General features: G+C 51.5%; 7 protein-coding genes across 7 annotated transcripts; 4 read left to right on the top strand and 3 right to left on the bottom strand.

Moving 5' to 3' along the window:
- Nucleotides 1-3,853: 3,853 nt before the first annotated feature.
- Nucleotides 3,854-5,888, top strand: N7482_005486 (uncharacterized protein; the record flags this gene model as incomplete). The annotated part of the gene is made up of 3 exons (XM_056687611.1): nt 3,854-4,406; nt 4,478-4,755; nt 4,860-5,888. 3 exons carry the CDS (start codon nt 3,854-3,856, stop codon nt 5,886-5,888), a joined length of 1,860 nt encoding a protein of 619 aa, XP_056543166.1.
- Nucleotides 5,889-6,910: 1,022 nt separating this feature from the next.
- N7482_005485 (ribosome biogenesis protein RRS1) lies at nt 6,911-7,649 on the bottom strand (the record flags this gene model as incomplete). Its single annotated transcript, XM_056687610.1, has 2 exons — nt 6,911-7,517; nt 7,588-7,649. The coding sequence occupies 2 exons, from the start codon at nt 7,647-7,649 to the stop codon at nt 6,911-6,913; spliced, it is 669 nt and encodes a 222-aa protein (XP_056543165.1).
- A 294-nt stretch (nt 7,650-7,943) lies between these two features.
- Nucleotides 7,944-9,536, top strand: N7482_005484 (mitochondrial 37S ribosomal protein mS29; the record flags this gene model as incomplete). Its single annotated transcript, XM_056687609.1, has 2 exons — nt 7,944-8,592; nt 8,662-9,536. 2 exons carry the CDS (start codon nt 7,944-7,946, stop codon nt 9,534-9,536), a joined length of 1,524 nt encoding a protein of 507 aa, XP_056543164.1.
- Nucleotides 9,537-10,228: 692 nt separating this feature from the next.
- Nucleotides 10,229-13,007, bottom strand: N7482_005483 (putative C6 transcription factor; the record flags this gene model as incomplete). The annotated part of the gene is made up of 5 exons (XM_056687608.1): nt 10,229-11,036; nt 11,099-12,476; nt 12,530-12,646; nt 12,705-12,739; nt 12,823-13,007. The coding sequence occupies 5 exons, from the start codon at nt 13,005-13,007 to the stop codon at nt 10,229-10,231; spliced, it is 2,523 nt and encodes an 840-aa protein (XP_056543163.1).
- Nucleotides 13,008-13,503: 496 nt separating this feature from the next.
- Nucleotides 13,504-14,633, bottom strand: N7482_005482 (uncharacterized protein; the record flags this gene model as incomplete). The annotated part of the gene is made up of 2 exons (XM_056687607.1): nt 13,504-13,925; nt 13,979-14,633. The coding sequence occupies 2 exons, from the start codon at nt 14,631-14,633 to the stop codon at nt 13,504-13,506; spliced, it is 1,077 nt and encodes a 358-aa protein (XP_056543162.1).
- A 3,824-nt stretch (nt 14,634-18,457) lies between these two features.
- N7482_005481 (uncharacterized protein) lies at nt 18,458-19,207 on the top strand (the record flags this gene model as incomplete). Its single annotated transcript, XM_056687606.1, has 1 exon — nt 18,458-19,207. The coding sequence occupies one exon, from the start codon at nt 18,458-18,460 to the stop codon at nt 19,205-19,207; it is 750 nt and encodes a 249-aa protein (XP_056543161.1).
- Nucleotides 19,208-21,504: 2,297 nt separating this feature from the next.
- N7482_005480 (Zn(II)2Cys6 transcription factor domain-containing protein) lies at nt 21,505-22,000 on the top strand (the record flags this gene model as incomplete). Its single annotated transcript, XM_056687605.1, has 3 exons — nt 21,505-21,517; nt 21,577-21,920; nt 21,989-22,000. 3 exons carry the CDS (start codon nt 21,505-21,507, stop codon nt 21,998-22,000), a joined length of 369 nt encoding a protein of 122 aa, XP_056543160.1.
- Between the last annotated feature and the right edge of the window lie 93 nt (nt 22,001-22,093).

The raw sequence follows: 22,093 nt of genomic DNA, 5'->3' as shown, positions 1-22,093 counted from the left end.
TCAGATCATAGCTGTCATTGAGCTTAGATGAACCAGCGGGCGCCACCAAACTGGGCTGTGCAAAGCCGCGGGACTAAACGGGGGTTCCCGCGAAGCGAATTGTGGCTGATTTTTCCTGGGAAGATTCAGCGATCGCGTTTTTTGTAGTTATGTGTGGTCACGTGGCTTGGGCGGTGTGCTGCATGTGCGGGTACAGAGTTAGGTACCCGCTGGCAGAGCAGTAGATACAGTGGTGGCGGTGAGTAGGCAATAGTTTCAAATTGTCAAACTACCACTGATGATAGTTATGTAGTCATGTACCTGGGATTCCGGATATAATGTCTGACAAATATGGAGTGCCTGTTATTTTTGATTTGCTTGCTTTAAGGTGGACAACTTTTTTCAGAATCCATCTTCTACTACCTATGCCTATTTCCGGAAGCCTTCCACTGGAGATATATTTATTTATACGCCGAGGTTCCAAATATAAGTAGAGCAACACCATTGACCAATATCTAGACAAGTGCGTATGACGAACACATCCATGCAACGTCCATATATTCAAAATGGTACACAAGCTGCAGGCTCATCAAATCTCATCCTCCAAACCAGCAATTAAGACCATAAAAAAGAGCGATAAGATCTATATACCTCGTACAGCTTGACTACGTACCGCAACAACGCACGCGACGGTTGTTTCAAACATGGCCAAATGTAGTCTAGCTTTCTGTCCACTCCAATGGTTCTGTGGGTGGATTCACCCACCCGGTCGCACTGCAGATTGCTCCGTGCACGTGTGCCCCCGGGCGCTACTCTTGGATTTGCTGCCATGTTTCAGACAAAACGGGGATCTCCAGGACGTGTGGGTGCCAGACCGCCACCAATGTGGTCGAAGGAATTGGTAGAACCAAACAGAAAATCATGGTTGTGGTGCTCTATCCACCCAGGCAGCATCGATGATTTTTTTTTAGAAACAAGAAAAGAGTAGAAAACCATGACGGGTCACGGGTCGGGCTAGAGTAAGGCTCGGATCGGCTGCATTATTCTGGTACAGTATGTACATTCAAATTTGACGTGCGGAAGTCAAAAGATGGCTTTGTCACCACAAGGGTCTTTGCGCCATCATCCTGCTGCACCTTGCTTATTTCGGTTGAGCACATGGAAGGAAATGGGTAAGGCGGTCCTGCAGGTGCCTGATAAGGGATTGTAAATACTAGGTGTAGACTGCCGCGTATTTACTTTACTGTAGAAAACCCCATAAAATATAAACCGTATGGAGGCGCAGGGATGCGCACACCGCATGTCTTCCATGTTCAACTACTGGTAAGTAGATCCGTCGGACAAGCCGAAGACCTCTTCAGTAAACCTCCGGGGGCTAGCCGGAACACACGGTGATACCCAGGCCGGCTAATGGAGGGCATTATTTCTGGATGTTACTGAATGTTTCTAAAAGAATCGACCCCACTCCGGATCAGGGCTGGATCCGAGCCATGGAAAGAGAGGGGGCGTGGGAAGCGCTTCTCCACGGAGGCCGTCATTGCCAGTGGACAGAATCTGAAACTCGGGCTAGCTAGGGGTATTTTAGCAGCCCAAGAAGCAAGAATAAAAGTGGAGGCGATGGGGCCGGTGCAAGCGCCGCGGACACGTTTTGTCTGACGACTGCTCCGGTATTTGTATCCTTGTACCTCTTTGTATTGCGAGCTACAGTATTTTAGTTGAGCGGTGGAAGTGTACGGAGTAGCGTGACTGTCTGCCCCTGAGCTATACTTCCCAGTATGCATAGAGCATGTTTTTATGCAGACCGTGACAAGAAGCGACCCGGGTCCCCTCAGCAATTGCTATAATTGCTATCATCGGTGCCATTGAGGCTCCCATGATTTGCAACTGTCTGGGTCGACCACTGCAGCATCTGCGACAAGCGCAACCGTGGAATGTGCGACAGGCACAGACTGGTGGGATTTGCCAGCGGCCAGCACGGCTCCACTTCTGCCGGGCGGATCGACCCAATCAGTGCTGCTGACCGTTGCAACGTCAGGCACGCACATCATCCCGCCCGTGGCTCTTCCTGCCCGACCCAATGGCTCCAACTGTTGCTGGTGGGGAGGCTCCCGATCGTGCGGCGCGACTGGGTCGAGTACGGAGAGGTTGGTATACATCCACCTAAATCACCCCTCGGCTGAGTTTGACATAGGTCTAGTCAGGAACCAGCTGGGTAGCTGGAGGGTGGTCTAGTCAGCCTATTGCCAATCCCATCGAGTTCCCGAGAAATCCGACGGGATAGCTCTAGCGTCGAGTGTACCTGGACCTAAAAAAAGGATGATCCGGATCAACCCCATGGCTCGCCTCCGCAGGCGTGTCCATGGAACGGCGGCAGTGATTGACACATGAGATCATGGCTCATCGCGTGAGAGAGAACGAGAGATATGATGCGAACCCACCGTCACGGCCCATTCGGTCACCCATGAGATGTTAATCCTTGGGACGACATGCTATCAGATAGTAGTACACATTACGGAGTACACACAGTCAGTAGTCGAGAGATTACGGAGTATGGAGTAGATAATTCACGCCAAGTGGAAATTCCACTCTTTCCCCACCGACCTGTCTTTTCCCCTTTTCGATCGCATGACCCGACTCCTCCGTCCGGCCAAGAAGCATTCAACGACTGATATAGTGTCGTGACTTGGACCTTGCATAATCGTCCCGCCAGGAATGTTCGTTTCGCCAGTTACCCTCGCACTTCCCAAAATCGCATCCCACACTTCGCAGCTCGCGTGCATCTTTCATCTTGCTCCGCCTCGACTCTCACCTCATTTTTCCGCCTTTTCCTTTCTCCGCTACGATCCCCCGGAGAGGCTAGCGTGGCTGACTGTCTGCTCGTCCTGACGGGTCATAGTCAGTGCTCGGGCTAACGCAGCCGCTACGCCAGCGCTAAGTCAATTAGGCCATTAGGGGACTCTCTGTACGGAAGGCCCTCCATTCTTCCTCTCCCTTTGTTCACCACGGTCTTTTTCGGGACCGATTTCGATCGTTGGGATCCTACACACTATCTGGTCGGTCGAGTCCGAGTCCAGTTTGTGGGTCGCTTGAAACGTCGCCTCCTGCCCTGCCGATCCTCTAATCCTCGAGACGCCGAAAAGAGGGGGAAAGCGACTGGGTCCTCGCAATCACAACACTCACACCTTCACCCTCTGCCTCTCCCCAGCCTCGCCCGGATTGATTTTTTGCCGAGAGAGAGAGAAAGAGAGAGAGAGAAAGAGGAAAGTGCCGTGAGGACATATCATGAGGGCTTTTCGGTGAGTTTTTGCCTGTCGGGCGCAAACCCTCCCATTATGTCGGTGAATCAGTGCCTGGCTTTGTCCATAAAGACATCACGGCACTGCTTTGAGCGCCGTCGTCCCCTGCATCAGCCATCGGGTCATACGGTGTCACTGGTTCTTTTTTAGACCTAGCGGGCGGTCCTGACTTATTGGTGAATGCTTGGACTGATTGTATATCTTTGTTTCCTCCAGATTCCTCCCTACCGATAGTCTCTCCTCCCCCCGACCATTATTCGACGAAACGATCGTCTCCATTTGAACATAGCCAAACCATTTACCGATATCCGGCGATAGTGACCCGTTCACACTGAAGATCAAACTGTCAGATCACAGGTGGTCGACACTGAGATCACCAGGTACGCCTCAGCCGCAATCCTGGTCGCCTGGTCGCCTGGTCGCCTGGTCGCCCATGTTAATATCGACTCTCTCGCAGCAGACAAAAATAGCTGGACCATATCGCACCTGTGGGACACAACGGGCTTGCGCTATTCTTCCTCTCCTCGGCACATCGTACAACCACCATTGAGACCCGGTTCCCTCGATTGTCGCCCAACATGCCGTCCCGCAAATCTAACGTGCCCAATCTCGACCTCAAATCGCTCAAAGTGGACTCCAGCGATGGCAAGATCTCATCCCCTCTCTCCCCAGGTGGCCAGAGTTCCGATGGACCTAGCCCCTTGACGCCGCGCTCGCCCAAGTCCACCTCGAGCTCTCCATTCCTCAAGGGCGCGACTATTCGTCCCGTCACCCAGGACTCCAGCAGCAAGGCCAATAGCCCCACGATTCCACCAAAGTCTCCTGGCCTTTCGACCGTCGAACCCACTGCGGAGCCCTCCACACCCGGTCTGACGGCTATCCCTCAATATTTCCCCTCCTCCAAGGACTCAGGGAAGACCTCGCACGCGCGCGATGCGTCCAAGTCATTTTTTGGCACTCTGAAGGCACCCAAGCCGTCCCATCGAACACAACGATCAGACAGCTCGGGGAACTCGACCGAACCGCCCAAAAGCCGAGGCAGCTCGAGAGATCGGAAGATGGCACCCAAGTTTCATGAGTCGACTCCAGACTTGCCTGGCGCCCTCGCTAGGGCAGGCGAGAGCGAAAAGAGTGAGTATTCGTCTCCATTGAGTTGTTTATTTTTATTCAAGAAATTTTGGATTAACACCATATCACCTTAGACGGAGATACTGCTGGTGACAGGACGCAACAAACTGGACCCAGAAAAACCAACACCGAATTGGATTACGCCCCTTTGAAGAAGAGCAAGCCAAGATTTGCAAATCTTTTGACCCGATCGCGATCCATTCGGGTGGATGAGTCGTCAGGGAACCGAGCAGCGGGTCGACGGCCGTCTACCGGTCTGGCGAAGCTGGAAGAGTTCAACGCAGCAGAGGTGCCGAGCGCACCGCGCTCTGCTACCACTCGCCCTGAACGTCCCGAACGTCCCGAACGCCCTGTTCAGAGAGGACTGCATCCCCCCCACGGCACGCGGATACCGCTTCTCTCAGAAAAGAAAGGAGCCAAGGTGGCTCTATGGTGACATCTGGCTCCTTGAGCCAGGTCTCCGGCGCATCGGCTGCAATCTTCAATAATCTTAAGCAGTCCTCGAGCGGCGCGGCAGACCGTCTTGGCAAGGCAGGAAAGGGCTTCTTCGGCAAGATCACTAGGAGTGGCAGCACGAATGAGCGAGAGCTGATCAACGATGATAACTATGTGTGCTCAGTGATCAACCTCCCGCTCATCGAGCAGGCTAGGAAGACCCGCATTGCGAAGAAGCTGGATGCTTGTAGAGACAAGACCGAGTTTTGGATGCCCGCTCTTCCGTACCGTTGCATTGACTACCTCAACTTTAAGGGCTGTGAGGAGGAAGGTCTCTACCGAGTACCAGGTAGCGGCCGCGAGGTCAAACATTGGCAGAGGCGGTTCGACTCACAACTAGACGTCAGTCTCTTCGATGTACCGGATCTTTACGACATCAACACAATTGGGTCTTTGTTCAAGGCTTGGCTTCGTGAGTTGCCGGATGAACTCTTCCCAAAGGCGACACAAGATATGATCGCCGAGAAATGCGAGGGCGCCACCACTGCCCCGCAGCTGCTCAAGGATGAGCTGTCCAAGCTTCCGCCGTACAATTACTACCTGCTCTTTGCCATCACCTGCCACCTCAACCTTCTTCACTCGTACGTGGACCAGAACAAGATGGATTACCGCAATCTTTGTATCTGCTTCCAGCCTTGCATGAAAATCGATGCGTTCTGCTTCCAGTTCTTGGTTTGCGACTGGAAAAACTGCTGGCAGGGTTGCTGGACCGAGAAGGAGTATGTCCAGAAGGAGAAGGAGATGGATGAGCTGGAGAAGAAGCTTGCCGAAGAGAAGGAATCCAGGCCTACGGCTGAAGTATACAAGCCTTCCTCCAGCCACGAACGGGCTGTCTCATCCAGCTCCAGCTCTCGATCTGAGGAAGAAAAGCCTCGCCCAGAGACATCTCGTGGCCGGAAGGCTAAGCCGAAGAACATCGAGACCGCACACAATCGAAGCATATCACAGCTTCCGGAACTTGGTCCCCCTTTATCGCCTATCAAGATCTAGAATTCGGTGTCCCCAAAAATAGCTACAGGCTTGCTTGGAAGTTTTCTCCTTAGAGAAACTCACGGACTACTTGCATCGCCCTTTTGGAATTGCTTGGAGCACATCCATATTGGGCTCCTTTCTACACGGCTGGACCGATTTTGTATCTGTCTGTGAGGATTCGCAGGGCCGGGAGAGAATTTGACCAGCCTTTGACTTTGCATTGAAGCCTTTGATTGATGGCGATCATGAAATCCAGGCGTCTCGCTATATCCCTCATTTATTCCCACTCCTACTCATCTGATCCCTCCACTGGACATTGTTTTATCTCTACGAACCGCCCGCCGCTTGACCCCGACCAAGAATCCGTCAGTGCATATCCTGGCGTCTCCGGAATCGGTTTTTCTTCATCATCGTATTACTACCTACCTCCTTTTACGCTTTTCCCATATGTTGTATATCTTGACCTTGCACCGTACACTCTGACTCCGGCAAAATGTGGCTTCCATTTCATCCCCCTATTGCCTATTACATCGCATCATGCGTGCTCTGCCTTGTGTGGCAGCATCCCAAACATCCCTCCATTTGATTCATCTGCTTCTCATGCTGCTGCTCCTTCCAGATTCCCTGCTACGGCTCTCACTCTCCTTGTCTCTCGTGCTCTGTTTTTATTGAAAAGACGTTGACTGGTCTCTTTTGATTTGTGTCGATTGGTTTGTGTCTGGCGTTCTTGGGGATTTGTATATTAGCGGCAGTGGGATGGCATTTTCGGCTCAATACAGACCATTTTTGGTTCTTGCGATATCGATTCGTCTAACTAGGTTCCGCACCATACTGATTGACATACGAAGGTGTCATCCAGGAAATGTAGATGAAGAAAGATGAAGGTCGTATAAACAATGCTTTTGATATGGTCTCGCAACTGACAGTCGTAAACGAAGATATGAGTCCCGACTCCAAACCCCAACGCCCGAGAATGAAGAATAGAAACGGATCTAGAACTATACAGGCCCCAGCAAAATTGGTCGGTCATGAAGAAAAACCTAGCCACTGCCAGGCTTCCTCGACCGCCGCTCATTAGCCCGCTCCTTGCGCTCATTCCTCTTGATACGCTCCTTGCGATCAGCCCTCGAGATTCCACGGATCGAGCCACCCTTCGCAGCAGCTTCCTCCTCCTTCTTCCAGTCCTCCTCTTTAACCTCAACAGCCCACTGGTTGTCCTCGGGCTTGTTCTTGCCCTTGTAGCCCCACCGGGGCACCCATTCGCCGGAAGCCTCATCGTACGCCAGCTTCTTGCGGCGCTCCTTGTCGGCCAGGGCGACGCCAGGCCTCTGGCTGTACTTGCCGATGCCCTTCTTGCGCGCGAACAGCTCCCACTTGGTGGGAGCCTTGGGGGTTGGCAGCGGCTTGTGCCGCGGGACGGCGGTGGCGGGGGCGGGCAGGTTGAGGAGCACGCCGTTCTGGGCAGATGAAGTGATGTTGCATGTCGTCAGGAGCTGGTTCAGCAGGCATTGCGCGCCGTCACGGGCGATGGCCTTGAGGGAATCGTTGAGGGGCTCGCCTTCCGGGAGCTCCAGCGGGTTTGGATCGTTGACCATCAGATTGCCCAGGTCGAAGGTGTAGGGAGTGGGCTTGGAGACAGTGATGGGGCTAAATTGGGTGGTCTATGTTAGTTGCATTCTGAAATGTTTGGCTTGATATCAGCAGGAAGATCTCGTACAGTCTCTCAGTCTTGTTGGAAGCCGCATCAGCGGCAGAGTTGCTCATTTCGACGTCTGCCATAGTGAAAGAAATTCAAGCTCAAAATAACTGGCAGGTGCCTGTTCAGAGCAAAAAAAAAACCGGCGGAGATAAAGCTGCTCGGCAAGGAAAAAAAAGTTGGCTATCACAGCCTCTACTTTTCTGCCGCCCGTGACTAAGGCACCCATACACCGCCATCCCAAACGGGCGGAAGGAATTCATCAAATTATTATGGGTTCTTCTACTGTAGACTCCCAATCGCCGTCTACCCCAACTCACTCCCAATTCCGCCCGAATTGACCACACTGGCCGCCGTGCCAGTGTTTGAGTGACCCAATGGCCTCCTCGTGGTGCTGGAGCTGCCTCTCGCGGCTTCGCACAACACCAACACCGCGAGCAATTCTCCCTGCGCAGTCCATTACGCCCCGGATCTCGACCGCCTCCTTCCACTCCTCCGCCGTCCAGTATGCCAACCCGACCAAGAAGAAGGGCTCCCTCGTGGCGGTGAAGTACCGCCAAGGCCAGACCCTGCGGCGAAAGAAGAAGAAGACTACCGAACGCGCGCGTCCCCCGGCCGTCGGAGAGCGCAAGGCTTTGCGGAAGCGCATCGTGCTGAGCAACCCCAATGCCCTGGAGGTTGAGGGCATGAAGGACCTGTCTTTGGAGACTATGGTTGATGCTCGTCTGCGCGGTGCTGTGCTCGGTCTGCCTGTGCCCATGCTCGATCAATTGAGAGCCGTGCAAGCGTTCAAGCCCAAGCAGGGCTGGTCGATATTCCGCCGGCCGGGTACCGTCCTGCGACGGGATACGCTGGAGATGGGTCGTTTGTTTGAGAAAATTTCTGGGGAGGGCGATGCTGCTGAGAAGGGCAAGGTCGTTAAGAAGATTATCACGGGGTTGAAGGGCTCTGGCAAGACTGTCCATCTGCTGCAGGCTATGGCCATGGGCTTCCTTAAGAAGTGGGTTGTGGTCACAGTTCCTGATGGTAAGTTCCGCAATTATGTCTTCGATGTTTATTGATATTCCTTGCATCTGCTAAATTTTCGTCTTGCAGCTCGAGAGCTCGTGTCCGGTGACACCGGGTACTCCCTGATCGAAGGCACCAATCCGCCCCAATACGTTCAGCCCAATGCCACGTCCGCCCTCTTGATGCGCACCGTCGAGGCCAATCGTGAGGTCCTTTCCAGCCTTAAGGTCTCGCAGCAACACCCGGCCCTGAAGGGCCTCAAGCCCTCCTCTACCTTGGAGGACCTGGCCAAGCTCGGCTTCCAGGACGCTGCTGTTGCCTGGCCAGTCTTCCAAGCCCTGTGGACTGAGTTGACTGCCACCGCCGCTGCCCCCGGCATGGAGAAGGACTTCCAGCCTCGTCCCCCGATGCTCGTGGCCGTCGACGGTCTCGCGCACTGGATGAAGGAGAGCGCCTACCGCGCCTCTGACTTCACCCCTGTCCATGCACACGACCTCGTCTTCGTCAAACACTTCCTCTCCCTCCTGCAGAACGGTCAGGCCTCGTTGAAGAACGGCGGTATGCTTCTGTACGCCACCTCCACTTCCAACAACCCCAGCATCTACAGCCTGGAGGTCGCCCTGGACCAGCTGGCCGCCCGCCAGGCCGGCACCAGCCCTTCATCCCCCGACTATCCCTCACCCGAGGCTTACAGCGGTGCCGACGCCCGCGTCCTCGACCTGTTCAAGCCTACTACCGGCAAGGAGCCCCAGCTTGAGCTGCAGACTCTCGGCGGCCTGACTCGCGATGAGACCCGCGGCTACCTGGAGTACTTTGCCCGCAGCGGCTTGCTGCGCGAGGAGGTGAATGAGACCTGGGTCGGTGAGAAGTGGAGTCTGGCTGGTGGCGGTATCATTGGCGAGCTGGAGAAGTTGGGCCGCCATGTCCGGTCGACCGCGAAGACTGTCCCTGCCGCAAATTAAGTGACATACTATACCTGTTGTTCCCCGCCGGCGCACCTTTGTCATTTGGGGCCTGAGTGCTGTACTGTAAATGGGATGCCTGCGGCTTACTTTATCTTCCTGCGATGTATTTTACAATCTGAGTCTCCTGTCTTTTTTCTGTTTTGTATGCATATAATGGATATGTTGGATCTTCAAGATGGATAGGAGGACGTAGTGAGGTGATCATATGTGGATGATGTTGAAAAGAATTGTTTCAACAAATTAGCGCACAGACGAGACCGCGAACTACGATAACCTATCATACAAACTGCAATGGAAACATGATCGACACTATGTACATTCCAATTTCCACTACCCGGGCCCTTCGCTTGCATCAAAGCATGCGATATTTTATAACTATGTGCATAATGGATTGTAGAGTGTTATAACCATCGGTGGGTAAAGGCGACGAATCATCCAATCCACCGAAAGGGCTGGTGACGCTTCCTCGATTGTGAATGGTGGGTGGAATTTCCAGTCGACGACGGAGATGATTCCTTCCGTTATGGAGGGGAGTAAGGTGAGGGAGCCCTCGAATAAGGCAAAGCTACTTGTATACTTCGCCAATCTTCCATCGTGACATATTGCTCAAGACAGATCAACAGACCCAACGGGCATGGCGCGACAGTGGCTAAAAAAAATCTCAATCATGTGCTTGAGATCAAAAGATTTCATCCACCCGGTCGGAACAGCCAATCTGTCTCCGGAGTGGGAATCAGGTAGTTGGTAATATTGAACTCATTCGTGTTGGCAGAGGCATTTCCATTAACCCCAGGGCCAGAGCCTGTAAGTCCATGGATCGACATGGGATTTGGAACAGACTCAGACATTTCCAGGTGCGCAGTGGCAGCTGTATTTGGACCTGGGGCGCGGGCGGGTGGCACGCGTGGTACATTGAAGAACCCGAAGACATCGAGGTACTCCAGTTCATTTGGCGCAAGGTTGCGCGGGGTGACGGCGGAATTGGAAGGGCGCATTGGATCGTTTCCGCCGCTGCTTATGGTCGACGGTGATTCGCGGGGTTGGCGAGAGATGAGGAAGTCGAGGTCAAATGCGCAGCGTCGCATGTCGGCCAGGATTTTGACCGTGGAGGGAGTAGAGCGTTCGGCGTCTGTAGCTGCGGATTGCTGGTATTCGCGGTACTCGTCGAGCACACGTTGGAGAATGTTGCTGTAGCGCTCGGCAACCTTCCAGTACTGCCCCATGTGGGCGAGTGTGTCGACGAAGAACAGGATGTCAGGACTAACGGTGTGGGCGATGGTTGATCCATGAACAAGTAGAAGTCGGGCCGAGACCCAAAGGGTGAATGCGAAAGGCGGCCCGAGTTTGTCGAGCATATCATGTTCGACGACAAAACGTGTCACTGACAGAATGTTGTCGACAGCTAGCAGGCACCGTTGACTGGCACTGTACGAGGGGGTGAAAATCGGCGACCGGGTGGTTGGGTAGGCTGCAGATGAATGCAAGCGGATCACGGCCCTATGGAGAGGATTTCAGCAGGGTGTTCGGTATATGAAAAGTAAACACAGCACAAAACTCACGTTTGATAGGTTGCATGGAGTTGCACCCAGTCACTATGGAGATTCCGGCTCTGCTTTGTCCCAAAGAGGCGCGATGAGTTCTCGTACGCATACTCAGCAGGCAGATTAAATTCCCACGATGTAAGCTCACTATCCAGTTTGCGATAGGTAGCCTGCCATTCCTCGACATCAGAGAGCGAGCCAATATCCACAGGTCGCTTTAGAAACACATGGATGCGGGAAAAAATACCGAGAATCTCGACATATAGGCCGAAGGATCCCACATTGTCCGCATGGCTCAGATAATCGGCACGATCACTGGAGCAGTGAAATCGTCGCGTCTCCACTGGCTGGTTTTTCATGAAGTATTCGTCTCTGCAGGGAAGCTTGCGGTCGATATCCTTATCGTCTAATGCGAAGTTGAAAGCAGTAGCGATCGTGGAGTACCGGTCCAGCAAGTAGACCATCCAGAACAAGCGTCGTCTGCTTTCGTCCTCGATCCAGGAATCAGGCTCAGATAAAGTGACTGCTCTCAGAGTATAAATCGAGGGATAGACGGGGGCGATCAGAGAGGACTTGGACTCCACAGCCAATCCTAACTGGACCACAGATCTTGTGATCAGAGCAAGTAGCTTCCAACCCGGCGGACCGTTTGATGACCCAACCAAGTCTAGCGCCAATATCACCAGGGCTTGGAGAGCCTTCACAGATGAATTCTCTAGACCATACAAGAGCACTTTCTGCTTGGAAGAGTCGTGGTAACGCTTCCGGCTTTGGTCGCTGAGTCGGGGATCGGAAGAAAAGCGCAACGTTGTTGCGACTATAGCGTACAAGACCATGCGGTCTGCCTCCTCCAGCGGGGACGGACCGAAGAAAGTGTCCAGTGTTGACCGGCGATGCATAATTGGGCACCAGGAGTTGATGTGCTCAAAGTACAAGTCCACCAGTGCATAAAGCAGATCATATGGCGGAAGGTCTAGGTCAGGATCTGCTAGTGACTGCTCTTGATTGCCAAATAGATTGACTGGAACTTTCAACGAGGATTCGTTTCCCGTGTAGTCGTTATTTGTGTGTGCATCTGGAGCAGGCGGCAACGAGCTCAATGAAGGTGCTGTTCCTCCATTCTGAAGGCTGTTATGAGCTAGGTTATTGACCGAGGTATCTGAAGTGCTTGTGATAGAGATATCTGCTTGACGGGAAGGCATGGTCACCGAAGGAGCAGGATCGTTGAAATAAAGTGCTGCGCGGGGACTGGGGCCGAGGACCGCCGAGGGTTCTGATGGAGAGCTGTAGGAGAGTGAGCCGGCGTGAGGCATTTCACGACGCATTGAAGGCTGGCCCTGCAGGACATGCATTTCAAGGAGACGGGCCTGCGCTTGAATGATCTGCTCCAACCTGTCTGAAGCAGAATGAGATTCAGAATCGAGGAAAACGGAGCAAGTTTTGACTTACCGAGCCGTTGCTCTAACTCCTTGCCATAACCAGCCCGCAGGCCAGGCTTCTTCCGTTCCTTATACTCACATAGCTGGCCATTGCGCGTACACCAGCCGCAACTCGGTTGCACTCGATCTGTTTACCGATTTGAGGTTAGCCGCAGTATATTCTCAAAAGGGCCGTTGTCACATACCGCACTTGACTTTTCGTTGCTTGCATAGCTCGCACCTTGAAGCACATTAGTGTTAAAGCCCCTGTGTATATAGCGTAGTCGCCGCCACATGTGTGGCATGATCGACATGGGTACTTACGAGACAGTGAGAGGCCGTTTCCGTTTCAACGCTCGGCCGCTGCTGGAGCCATTGGGGTCGACAAGGTCATTGTCGGAGTCGATATCGGACGAGTACTCACCCGGACTCTGTTCTTTATCGGGATCGCCGGATCGCTGATTGGAGGAGGGGGGCAGGAGAGCGGGAGGTGCTGCAGTGTTCGGCATTTTGCTATAGCGAGATACACCAGCGTCCTATCGGGGATCGACCATGGCGCACGCTTGGCAGAATAATACGCGGAATGACTTTGGGACCAGCTGGGCCGAGTGAAGCACACGGCGTTTGTCCGATGAAGAGGCAAGTTAGGGCCGAGGTGCAAAAGAGGAGGAATGAAGACTTCGGGGTTGCGGAGTCACTAGACCGAGGCGGCCTCAGGCATAAACCGGGGCATCACCCCGCGTTTCTCCACTCGTCGCTTTGCTTGCGCTTGCATATACATGAGTCCGAGAGCTCAACCCCTGGAATTGAGACGAGAGAACTTAGAGTCCCATGATATGAGGGTTCTCCTCCTATCTCAACAGAACCATATATCCTTATTACTACTTAATTTTTCACCAAAGCTAATGTTGTGAGGCGACAGTTCTGGAGCAACGGCAGTTCGATCTGCCGCGGTTGGCCCCCGGCCTTTCGGGCCAGTAATGTCCCGAGAGGGACGCGAGACTCTCAAATCCCAATGCCATAAGCCTTCACGGCCACTTGCCCCCAAACACCCTGCTTCTGTTCCTCTGTCAGATCCCTTCTTTTGAGAACTCCTTCAACTACATGCCTCCACCGATTCCACGAGGCATCATTGCCTCCGCCGCCAACATTGCACACGGGCCAATCCGAGCCAAACATAACACGCTCCGCTCCAAACACATCAAACACCACGTCTGTCCAAGGCTGGAGACGGTCCACTAGGTCAGAGATATCGGGGTCGGAGCCAGCGGTGGATGGTGGAAGCTCCGAAAATGCGCCTGAGAGCTTCATGTAGGTCCTTGGGCTCGCCTGGGCCATCCGTGTAATCAGTTCTTTCCACTCGAGGTATTCCGCATGGGTAGTGACAGAGTCTGGGGGAATCCGGAGATTAGGCTTGCAAAGGTGATCTAAATCAAATAGAATTAGCATTTAGCTAGAAAGACAGGGAACACCAACTCACTAATAATGATTGTCACTGCACTGGAACCTTCCAGTTTGTGAATCATCTCCACAGCTTCACGCAATTGATGCAATCCACCTTGTCTGGCATCCACCCCGAGATCAAAGGTAAAGCCTTGTTGTCCTAGCCAGCTCAAGCCTTCAATAAAGTGCGGTTGGAGCATAACTCCAGCTGGTTTGTCTTGGACCAAATATCTCACCCCGCGCACCTTATGCCAGACCTGTTCCGTTTTTGTCCGTTCCTTGACTCTGGCCATATACGGAATCAATGCTTCTGGACCACCCGGGACTGGTGCCCACGGAATGATTCCTAGACAGAGATCACTATCAATGGCGTTGTGTCCCTCTCCGGGCACAGGGTCCCCCTGCGCAATGCGTGTCAAGAGAGATACTTCGTCGAGGGCATGGGACCATCCTGGGCCATCCGGCTGACCATCCACCACCGATGAAATGCGGTCTGTCTCCACGAAAATGAATCCGCGTATGTATTTCGGCTCAGTACCGTCTTTCTTGGTGGAAACGGCAGAGGAGGCCTGTCGGTATTCGTCGACGCTATGCTGCGAGCCGAGAAGACTACCCGGCTCGTACCAGGCCAACGTTGGTAGGTGGGATGCTGGAAAGAGGTGGATGTGGGAATCCACAATGGGAGTAGGCATGTTGGCGGACCGTCAGCTCGTCGTGCCGACCTGCATTTCCGTGGTCAATTGACGCGCGGTGACATTGCGGGGATGCGGGGTCAAGAGTGGAAAAGTCCGATAATACCTTCTGATAGAACGAGAGGAAAGTGGTGAGTATCGAGAATATCACGTTTTATGCGTGCGCAAACCTCAGATTGTTAAGTTCCGTACATAAGTAGAAAGATATAAGAACCGATTCCCAGGCGCTGGATTCTGTCGTCAGAATTCGCCGTCGGTATGTTTTGTCCCGAGCCCATAGTGGACCGAGGCAGGAAGATCCGCGTTCGAGGTCCGCTCAACCTCATGTATGCCTGTCCATATCTATTACACTTCTTTTTTCAGACCAATCTTTGAATTTCAACTTCAATTAACCTGCAATAGTTTCAATGGTCTTGTCCAGAGCCACGTCTCGCTCGATGTCCCTCTCCCCAATCAGATACATTGAAAGGTGGTACAGGTACAAATAATTTGTGATCGTGGTTGCCGCCTCCTTGAATAGAAGATACGGAAGATCCTAGGTCATATATCTCCCTACTAGCATCTCCATAATCACGGATCACCGTCCGCCGGTGTCCTTGATACTCTCCGGAAGCAGTCGTATCCGTCTGGTATAATGCCACTACGCCGGGCAAACCACTCGCCGAATGGGATTGCGAATCGTCTAGTCTCACACCCCCTTCGCTTTGTGAAATGTTCGTGCTCCGACTCATGGGATCAATCATCCTTGGTGCTCGAGTTGCTACGCGCGAAGAATCGAACAAGTCCCGTCTGATAATTTTTCGTGCCTCGGCGACGGGTTCTTTTTGAATTTGTTGAACAATGTTTACCAACAACTCTGCGTTGGAAATCCAATTCGATCCATGTGTGTCGTTCTCTAAGTAGTTCATTCTATTTGTCACTTCTCGTAAAGAGTTGGTCTGACGTTGTACTGTTTTCTTTAACTGCTTTCTGTAACTCATAGGCAAAAGTTAGCAATAATAATAGTATGTTTGGCCAGCAGTAAGTACTCGCATCTGATCAAGAATCAGGTGGTCCCGATTTGTTGATGATTGTGCTTCCGCGAGAGAGCAATCAAGTGCTAAAAGACAGGAGAGTAAGGTGAGACTGATCTTTACACTACTTAATGTAGCCTGCAAAGCCTGTGCCTCATCTCTCGTGTAATGCCACCATATCTTCGCTATAAGTTGTTCGAATCGACTAGGATTGCTCCCCTTCATGAGAGGCTTTAGCCTTTTCGTTATATTTTCAATTTGCTCACTAGCCGAAGTGGCCTGAGACAGTAGCGTTTCATCGAGCTTGTTTTGGCGAGCCATCTTGATAACTCGGCTTTCCAGCGGTCGAGTAATATCGTTGAATATCTTAGAGAGAAATTGACAAGTTGATGCCTCGTCTATCAGCTGTCTCACATCCTGCTTGGCGAATTTGAAATTTCTGTATAGTCGACGAAGTCCTCGAATGCATCCTTCTAGCAGATTGTAAATAGCAGTCGCTGAAGCCACCCCACCTATAGCCTCCATACTTCTTCCTAGGTATGCTTAAACTCGATAAAGCATTCTGTTGATCTTATGTATCCGCACTGTTCGGACAATGAGGCTCTGTGTGCGCGCCCAATCTTGGCATGCCATCAAGTCCAAATGTACAAATCCAATCAGCTCAAACCACGATAAGCTAGCTCCGCAGCTGCAGAACACCGAATCCGTGCATACTGTTGCAGCTGCATCACGTTGTCAGCCAATCCAGAACTTGGATGAGCCGCTCTTCCCGACATGAATCAATTCGATTCAGGTTCGGCTTTTTGCCGTTATTACCAAGGAATATGTAAGTCGAGAACGATTCGGTGGGGCTCTCCGAGATGTTCTGTGACTACGATGACATATTCTCTTGAGGCTCCCCGCAAAGTAAAGATGGGTTCCCAAATTCCCCGAATCTTCTCCGGCCCAAGGACCCGCCACATTCCTCGCCTGCCGCTCGTGCGCTCGCTCAAGAGAGTACAATTATTCTGGCACGGGCTGCACTCCTAAAGGGTGCCACCCTTCTTTTCCCGGCACACTATCCTAAGGAGTCATTCTTTCTCATCCTCTACCTCCACTAGAAAGTCGAAGCCGAGGTGTCTTCTAAGTCTCGTATACATTACCCCCAGTCAATTTAGGCAAGAAGTAGCTGGTTGTACTACCCTGCACAGCCAAAGTAGTGTTAAAAGGGCTTTACTCCTTTTATATGAAGGGCTTCGCATGACCTAGGAATTTTATTAGCGAGTCATGTCAAGTGCCTATTCAATCAGTTAGGGAGGGCCGGGAGACAGGCGCTACGCTCGTATGTAGCTCATCCACTACATGAATACGTCACATAAGACCATGCTTATTGGAGCCACATGTCCTGGGTACTAAAGCAAAGCCCTTGGTTTTTTCAGAGGTTGCTAGCGGTGTACGCGGCTCTCTAGGTCATGATGGTAAACCGTTTGAAACAACAACGCTATCAAGTGGTCAATAGGTTCACGTCGAGTTCTCCTTGATAGACTGGCGTCAGAGATAGGCTAGTCCCAAGGTACAATGAGAAAACCTCGTCTCATCAACAGGCATATCCTGATTGGTATCATTTAATGTCTGTTACCAGCTGGATACCCAGTGTATTTGCGTCGATTGGATATGTGCCTCGCTCGGCAAGTTAGTCCCATCTATGAAACTCAGGCCCAAGTAAGGCATGATCGGAGTCCTTGAGAATTATAAAGAGCCGCCTAAAACATCTATCAGGGCTCCTTCTGGGCCCGACGAACGCTTTAGTTTATGCAATAAAGAATTCATTGGATATCATGTCGAGTTGAAATCGGTGTCGCGCGGCGCGGTGCAGTGGGCCCGAGCCATTTCAAGCATGAGTAGCATCGTACTGCAGATCATATTTGCCTTTGGCCAACTTGCATGAACCCATTCCTCGCTTCTCAAGCGTTGAATATTACTCCCACCCCGGGTCGTGCCTCTTAGGACCTCAGAATGTCTTTCAGTCTCATCTGATGGCAAGTCGTTAACTTTGCGTTAAAGCGTAAAATTAAGGTATCGGATATCAAAGATCTATCACATAAAAGCACGGGATATCTCAAAATGTTTGACAGTACGCACCATGATCTCAGGTAGAAACCAGAGAATCCCGGTCTTGGGCGCGGACCTGTGTTGTGCACCACCAGCGGACAAATCAGGGAAACCAACGTCTCAATAATAAGCGCTAAGTATGCAAGTCACCCCCCTCCCACAAACATATGCATGAACCTATTGGAAAACCAAGCCAGGAAATCTCGGGCGCCAAAGCATGCCATTGTTTGCGGCTGACCTACAGCTCTGTAACCCGGGCAAATGTATGAAAGCGCATCGTAGCGAATAGCCTCACATATCATTCACCGATTCATCTGATATCCCTTGCTGGCTTCACACCATCAGTTATAATTCTAGCACAAACCCCTGCTCTTGACAACCTCAATATCATACCGACTTTTCGTTGTGATGAAGATGGGTAGTATTGTGTTGCTTCCTCTAGCACATACCCCTGCTCTTGACAACCTCAATAGCATACCGACTTTTCGTTGTGATGAAGATGGGTAGTATTGTGTTACTTCCTCGAGGTTGGGCTCTGTTTCCAGTGGCGCATGAGGTCTTTATGAGGTCTTTAAATATGTCGAAGATTCCTTGACTATATCTTTCAAGCGCGGGATAAACCAAGTTCTTCGTTTCCTCCAGAGAAACTGCCTTGCTCGAACAGTTCTGTCGGTTTTTTTTTCATCTCACTGTGGAGCTCTTTCAGCCCTCAAGAACACCATGGACGTATCGACGACCCATCGACTAGGATCATCTCGCGAGGAGGCGCAGGATAATCAGAAGTTTTTGACCGCCAGTCACGTGGAGTGCTATTTTGAAAAGTTCCTGTTGGATGCCGGGCAAAATTTGGAGAACCGGACGAGTGCGTCTTCTGAAGCATTGAAAAGTTTTCTGGAATCGACCAAACAAGACGATCGAGCTTCTTTTAGACGACTCCTGGAAAGGTCTAGCTTAATCACGGACCCCGAGTCCCTGTACGCAGATTTCAAGCGACGATATAAGCCCATAGAAGTTAATCAGATGCTCTTTCTTATCGACGAGGAATTTCTGGCGAACAAAGAAAGGATTTATACCAGTCCGGATACCCCCAAGGCATCCGAAAATCTCAAGATAATCATGAGCACAATCCTCTGGATGGACAGTCTGTTTCCCTCGAACACAGGCATTGGGTGGAAATTGAGCTTCATGAGCTTTCAAAGCGTCTCCATCAGAGATCTCCGCTGGCTCGGGAAGTCCCGTCAGCACGGCTCATCGACGGGGCACGAAATGAGCGACCAGGACAAGGATATTGTCAATAAACTTTGGAGATGGCTCGAAACGCATGACCAGGAACCAATTCAGTTGGCATTTGCTATGGCCAGCCACGGGATGGTGAGAGATGTGTTGAAAGAGAATGGCCAGCTGTGCCTCATCATTGATGATTTGAATGGATTGGTTGGAATACCGCTGCCCCTGGGGATAAAGGCGTAGATTTAATCGGCCAACGATCCAAAAAGTTCAGTTCTCGATTTTGTTTCTTTGTTTTTTTTTCCTTGACACGTTTTGGTGCCCAAATGGATACAGTCTAGCTCGAATTAGAGAATTCGAATCACTTGCCTGCTCGCTAGCTGATCATGCTTCCGTACGCCGTAGATAATCTGGGCGATACACTTGCACTGTGACCCCTGGCGAGGCTATTCCCTTTTCGGTTGCACTGACAAGAGAATCGCCCAGAGTGGAATAAGGCATGTCACAAGGGGAATCGGTCCAACTCCATGCCCAGAAAGAGCACTCGGTGACGCGATAAAACTCCAAAGTTTTATTACGATCGGCAATCGAGACCCGAAAGACCTTTCCAGTTGCAGGTATATTTGATCTCTCCGATCGAAAAGATGATAGATCGAGAACCTGGTCAGTGCGGCGCAATAGTCATAATAAAAAAAAAAAGCAACAATGCTCTGAAGTTGTGAAAGGGGAACGAAGAAAGCCATTCTCGTTGACATCAAAGCAACGTGGATAATGACAAGACCGCAATTGCGGTCGCCTGCATCCGTTGGCATCTGAAGAGCTCGATGCTTAATTTGTATCGAGGAAGCTGTTAGCTCGGCTGCTAGGGCAGCGTAGCAGAGGTTAGGAGATCACCAGGACCATCACGGGGACCGCAAAAGTACCGTGTTTATCATGGTCTAGATGCTTCAGTCCGAAATATCCTTTGGAGGCTGAGACTAACACTAGCCAAAATCGATTCGCTTCTAGCGTTTTCAAGCGGTATAAATTCAATCAATCGGAGGTAAACACCGACTTCCCAACTTCATCGGCTCAAGCGAAATCAGCGCCTGGAAGCCACGAGGGAAAGTCCGTTAGTACCGACAAGGGGCTTAGCAGTATGGCCGAAGCACAGGCAGCCACCGTGGCTAGACGGGATACTCATCCTTCCAGAAGGTCGCAAGGGATATGGGGTACTGAAAGTCGCCTTTCCCGTTCGTGATACCAACTGACCAGCCTTCTGCAATAACAGATGATGCTCGCATCCGAGAATTTCATTTGGTTGTCGCGTGTTTGGAGGGAAACCCAGATGCAGGGGAGGCCACAGCCGAAGAGGTGGCTCTATGCCATGATCTCGGCGACATTGCGGAAAGCGAAATTGCAGACGACGAGAACACAAGATGGGCCCGCCGAAAGCTTGTCTTCATGTACTGGGTATTTTGTGGGACCCAAAATGCGTGGGGGTGGGATGTTGAGGAGATATGGAGAGTGTGCAGGAGCGACCAGGATTTGATTTATAGATACTCAGGTAAGCTGAGCGCAAGTCACGAGAAGCGCAAGGGATAAGAGGTTCAACTATCGGCTGTGTGCACTTGCTGCAAGAGATGTATCAGTCGTGTGTTATGAGAGATCAGAAGCTGACATCACCCTTTCAGATGATACATATCTGGAGTTCCTAATGTCTCGTCCTTTCACACCTCCCCCGTTTGGGGCTCGTCGGTCCTGGGGGACATAGCACGCTGGGTAAAGATTGGTCTCAAGAAAAAAAAGTGGTTCGTTGTTATTTGTGACGGGGTCGACGGTATAAGGGGAAAGTGAATCAGGGGTCACAGAAGTAATTAGCTGAGGGAGGGCTAGGAAGGACTGTGAATGGCCAGTGGCATGGCCATCCTTTCTGCAGGTCGAATCCGATATGCGGTTGGTCAAAAGTCTCATGTACATACGACTAGCAGCTGAGCCTTGGGACGACCCGGCTTTGCCCCGACGGGCAGTGACCTACCGCCAGTCATACCTAGCACGGAGGTGAGCTAAGCCGATGTCTAGTATGTGTTATTTTTATTTACTTTTATTGAAAAGGCTAGCTGCCACACCACGGGAATTCATGAGGAACCATGTTAATAGATAGTTATCAGCGCCTGTATCGCCGCGAGTTTGTATTCTTTCGAAGCAGGCACCAGCGTTGACATATATACCTTTACGAGGTCGCATTGAGAGGTTGCCAACTTATTTGCGAGAAATTCCGTGGCAAACACGACACTGTCCTCCCTCCCTGGTGGTTTTTGACGCTTTCGAATCCTTCTCGGTGGCATGGTTCAAGAAGGTAGATGTGCGTGGTGAACGCGCTTCGGGCGGTGTGGCCCACTTGCTTTGGAAACATCTATTTGGCCTTGCCTGATTCTCCTCCTCTGCCGTCCGGCACGAAAACAACACCTTAGTCCTGAGCCCTGTGTAGGAAATATTTTGAGTGATCTTCCGTCCACAAAATGAAGCTCTTCCGGGAATGTTTTGATTAGGGGCTAAACATGCGCTCCACCGGTTCGTCAGACTCGCCTCATACCTGTGTCAGTCTTCCTTACTATATTTCATCTGACTAGAGGCTGCCTGTTTGACATGTCGGCAGAAGTCGCGCCGATGTGATCGCGCACGGCCAATGTGCAAACGCTGCATTAGCAGGGGACTGCAATGTGGTGGATATCCAGACAAGTTTCGTTTCTGCGGAATTGCCAGCCGTGGCAAGTGGAAGAACCGAGATGCTCCCACTGATCAAGGTGCTGCTTCAATTTCATCAACATCAACTCCAGAAAAGCGCATTGAGACTGATCAAGGATGTCCTTTGCCAAATGATGGGCTAGGCGAGCCCCTGACATCTCAACGCTCGACCCCGCATGACGAGTCCGAAATTCATAGAATTCTCGCCTTGGCTGAGACCGAAACTCTTGTGATACACTGTACGCATTTTCTCTCTAATTATTTGATTGCTATAATCCAACTCACTTTACCGTTCAGATGACCGCGTAATATGCCCTCATCAGATAGCACAGAGTGTCGATAACAGGGAAAATCCCTATCGGCTCTATGTGCTTCCTCTGGCATACGAGCAGATTGGCCTTC

This window comes from Penicillium canariense (genome assembly GCF_028826845.1).
Source record: "Penicillium canariense strain IBT 26290 chromosome Unknown utg000003l_segment0_segment0, whole genome shotgun sequence".
Lineage (NCBI taxonomy): Eukaryota > Fungi > Ascomycota > Eurotiomycetes > Eurotiales > Aspergillaceae > Penicillium > Penicillium canariense.
This window is presented reverse-complemented; position numbering and strand designations above follow the sequence as displayed.